The sequence below is a fragment of the Centruroides sculpturatus genome, unplaced genomic scaffold, assembly GCF_000671375.1.
Source record: "Centruroides sculpturatus isolate CEXI.00-Female unplaced genomic scaffold, Cexi_2.0 scaffold5292, whole genome shotgun sequence".
NCBI classification, from domain to species: Eukaryota; Metazoa; Arthropoda; class Arachnida; order Scorpiones; family Buthidae; genus Centruroides; species Centruroides sculpturatus.
This window is the reverse complement of record NW_019389446.1, coordinates 1-4,617: the sequence shown is the minus strand read 5'-3', so window position 1 is coordinate 4,617 and position 4,617 is coordinate 1. Positions and strand designations below refer to the sequence as shown.

General features: G+C 29.4%; 1 protein-coding gene across 1 annotated transcript; it reads right to left on the bottom strand.

Annotated features, from left to right (window-relative positions):
- Positions 1–457: 457 nt before the first annotated feature.
- LOC111617275 (venom metalloproteinase antarease-like TtrivMP_A) lies at positions 458–4,103 on the bottom strand. The gene is made up of 3 exons (XM_023358589.1): positions 4,011–4,103; positions 3,766–3,935; positions 458–530 (listed from the first exon to the last, which is right to left on the bottom strand). Exons 1-3 carry the CDS (start codon positions 4,066–4,068, stop codon positions 504–506), a joined length of 255 nt encoding a protein of 84 aa, XP_023214357.1. The 5' UTR covers positions 4,069–4,103; the 3' UTR covers positions 458–503.
- Positions 4,104–4,617: the final 514 nt, after the last annotated feature.

The following is a 4,617-nucleotide window of genomic DNA, read 5'->3' as shown; positions in this document are numbered from 1 at the left end:
AAAAAAACAACAAAATAGATCACGATTATTTATAGCAAATGCAATGCTTTTGTCATATTTATAGTCGTTCAAATCGAGTTTAAAATGTTGAGTAGTATAATTAACTTATTATATATATGTCAACGTGGACATTAATTATTAACAATACAATTATACTGGTGTTAAGCTTTATACTCAAGAATTGAGAAAAAAGTTGTTAAGGAAAACAGACTTTTTATATTAAGCTACCTGTACACATACAATAGTTGACATCTGTGTTTCGGTCTATCATGCTTCTAATCAGCAGGATTATGGTTATAAAATATAAGACATAAATTCATCCAATTACCGACAATAATTTGTATTTAATTTTATACTGCTTCAAAATCCTTTACAATTTTATATCAAATTATACAATACTCAAAAGTATTATATAATTTCCCAGTTTGTCATTTCTGTCCTACAGTAATAATACGACCAGAGATGTAGATTTGTCGTACAGAAATGCACACATCATAACACTTCTAACACCTTGCTGCCGTCTTCATTAACTTAAAAAAAAGAAAGAAAAATAGTAATAAAATACATTAATCAAAGTACAAAAACAAAAATTAATTAATATTAAACATTTAAATTATCTGAAATGATAATTTAAATATATAATATTAATTTTGCGCTGTCATTAAAATAATTCATAAACCACGTTATAACTTATATTTTAGGAAGGTCCTATAAGATATTTATGAACACAAAACATTTTTAAATTTATAAACAGTAATTAGAAGAAAGAGTCCAATTAAGAAATACGGTTATCAAAAACAATAAAACTAAATTTTTCACACGAAATAGATGCAATTTATCTTCATAATTCATTTTGCAGTATGTAGCCAGCTGCGGTAATTGTTTCTACTTTATATTATTTCTACTTTCACCTTCATTAACGTACAAGGAGTACAATTTCGCATCGAAGAAATTATTGTACTTCATTGCGATTTGTGGTATTGTATTCAGTGTATGAACGAAACAGGAGATTTGTATCTAGCAGCGATTTACGCATTCTACGTATATTTTCCTCTTCTGTTTGTATCAGCCCCTTTATTCATGGATCTGGATTTGCTTCTTCTTATGTCAATTATGGTCATAGCTGTAGTATTATTCATTGTCAGTTTCATGTTTGCTTTCTCTCTTTCGAAATTCACTTCGACGGTAAGTAAATGATAGTTTGACTAAGAAATTCATTAACATTTACAGTATCAAAATAGAATATTGTTTAATGTAGATTTATAGCAATTTTAATGACATAAATCGATTTTTTATGGCGTACTTTTCTCTTAATTATAAATTAAGGGTAAGATTTATTCATTTTGTATCTATAATAAATTTTCATAAAATTTATATTCGTAATTAAATAAAATATTTGAAGAGAATTTTGAATTTATCTGCAACAGATGCTGGATTTCATGAAGAGATTCGGGAGATCTGTCATTGGAATATCAATCGCTGGTTTCTTTTACGGAAATAAAAAATTTGCAATTAGAATAAGTGATGACAATTATCATAAATATATAAAGGTTTATGTAAATTATTTAAATGAGTAAATTTTTTTCAGATGATCAGCGCTGTTTATTTTTTCCTCTCCACACTCATACAATTATTAAGCACTGCAAAGGAATGCAAAATGATGTATAAAATTGACTCTTATGTAAATAAAACAAGCAATTAATGGTTAAATCATCAATGAATGTAAGAATAAATTGTGTATGTAATTTCCTCTACCAAAAAAAATTTATATCTTACGTAATGTTCTTTTTAACCCCTTCAATGGTAACTTTGTTGTTAATGCTCTTTAGTTTCATTTCTTGTAATATACTGTGTTGAACTTACAGAATCTAAATTTGAATGTGTATTTGGAGTTTACAATGCTAAAAATGGTAATTTACACATAATCCGAATGGTGTCTGGCCCAATTGGGTCAATGCTTCATACTGTATTCAGGTTTTATATATTAAACTACATTATACACTAAACAATGTTTATTTATGCATCATCATATAAATATTTATCTTCAATTGAGTATTATTCAATACTTAATTAGAGATTATATTTTTAATGAGAAGAAACAGTGATACCTTTATGTAGATATTATACAGCAGGGGTGGCCAACTTTTGTGTACATAAGATCTACTTTTTATATTAAAATGCGTCGCGATCGACTTGTTGTCGTAGGCATAGTCTAAATGGAGAGGGGGTGGTGTGAAATACATGCTATGTTTAAATAGGTAAGAAAAGCCACAATTTAATTTAAAACATGAAGAAAAGGTACTTACTTTCAAAAAGAAGGAAAATTGAAACAACGTTATCACTACTTCACCCTTCCTCTTTCTACCGTGTCCCGACCACTCTGTCCTTCTTCTCGCCTTTCTTTTTTTCGGTTTTACAATTCTTTTTCTAAATTTCTTATTCTTCTTTTACAACTGTACACAAATGGACAGCACATGGACTGACAAAACTGGGTCTGAAGGAGGATGCAGTGATCCAATATCACTACAGTTGCATTTGAGCGTTATGTTCGGTTACAAGTGTAACACTTTAATTCAAGATATCGTGAGCGATTGACCAAAATTGGCTTCGCGATCGACTTGTTGGCCACCCCTGTTATACAGTTTATTTTNAAGAAAAGTGCAAAGACGAGCGCTTAAAAAGAAGGATAGGCAGGATCAGACTTTCAGATGTGAGACGATTCTCGAACTAATAGGTGTGTACATCTGCTGATCTTTGTAATTATAAATTGTAAATACGTGTGACTAATATTATGTTCTTTTTTATTTTGTGCATGTTAAAGTTATAAATAAATATAAACAAACAACACTAACTCGATAACATTAAATCTAAATACAAAACTGATTAATTTACTGTGTTTTTGTTATTTCTTACTACTGTTTTTAGGTATTCGGTATTCGGCCGAATAACCAAAAATAGGCCGAATAGGCCGAATACCAAATAATAACCGAATATTCGTTACATCACTATTATCTACACATTTTGTTAGTAATTACGCTTTTGAAATAACCCTCCAAGTGTTATCAAAGTAAAATATTCCAAATATTCATAGATTAGCTATGGATTTCTGGCATAGCTGACTTTTTGAAAATCAAGTATGCTTAAAATTTCATGTCTTTAATTAAGAAATACTGCATAATTATTATCGCAAAAATTAGATTTGATGTATTTCTCGTTTTTGCTATTAACTTTAATATTATATAGGTCTATGTTTTCGGTTTTGTTGAAGACTTTGTGGTAATAAATTCGAAGCAACATTTCGAAAACAGATTTCTCGTGCTACCTTCTATAGCTTTTTTCGCGAGACAGCGTAATATAGATAAAACTGTAAAGTGTTAAGTCATTTATTCAGTTTAAAAATAGAAAACGAATTAGTACACAACAGGCCTACTTGCTTTGTGATAAACATTGACTGACTAAAATTTTTCTTTCTGGATTTAACTGCAACAAATATATTCAATGTAATGAATTTCAGTTTCCTCATTTTGAAATTTCGATACTTTCACTTGGTCTCTTTTCGTTCATTGAACTCCCTAAATACTTCTTTATAATTTCGTCTATTTCGACTATTGCAGCTATTGTGATAAGCCGAGTACAGCCGTTCCTTTGTACCACTGTGATGTCTCACACAGCACAAATGATAATTAGGCCAATATGGTAAAAATAGTACTTAAATGTTGACAATAACGTTAATGTATAAGAATAATAATTTAGAAAATGACTCACCGAGTCAAGTATTCGATTGTTCGCATCAAGAAGTGCGAAGTTTTCCGCCAATATTTCGCCAGCAGGTTCTAATTTCAGTTCTATTTCTTCGTTTAGTGCTCGAAATTTGACCGTCTTCACTCCAAATCTCGATGTTTCCACCGACGAAAACACCAGAAGGTCAACTCGACCTGTTTATTTATTTATACCAGGAACTTAAAACTCTTGAATATTATTAATATTTTAATAAAAAAATATTGTCTCACCACTTGAAATGGCCGAAACGAGTACAAATGGGAAAAATATTGCAAAATAGAAGATCATGATTAGTTATAGCAATATTAATGCTTCTGTCCTATTTATAGTCGTTTAAATGGAATGAAAAATTTCGATTAGTATAATTAATTGTTTACTCATTCTCCAACAATTGCTATTTCGCATCTGTTTGAAATTTATTTATGTTGGAAAATCATTATCTTACCACTTGAAATGGCCGAAACTACTACAAATAGGAAAAAAGTTGCAAAATAAAAGATCATGATTAGTTATAGCAATATCAATGCTTCTGTCCTATTTATAGTCGTTTAAATGGAATGGAAAATTTTGATTAGTATAATTAATTGTTTATTCATTCTCCAACAATTGCTATTTCGCATCTGTTTGAAATTTATTTATGTTAGAAAATAAAAAATATTGTCTTACTACTTGAAATGGCCGAAACGACTACAAATGGGAAAAAAATTGCAAAATAGAAGATCATGATTAGTTATAGCAATATCAATGCTTCTGTCCTATTTATAGTCGTTTAAATGAAATGGAAAATTTTGATTAGTATAATTAATGCTTACTGAACCGTAGCACTATGCAAAAGTC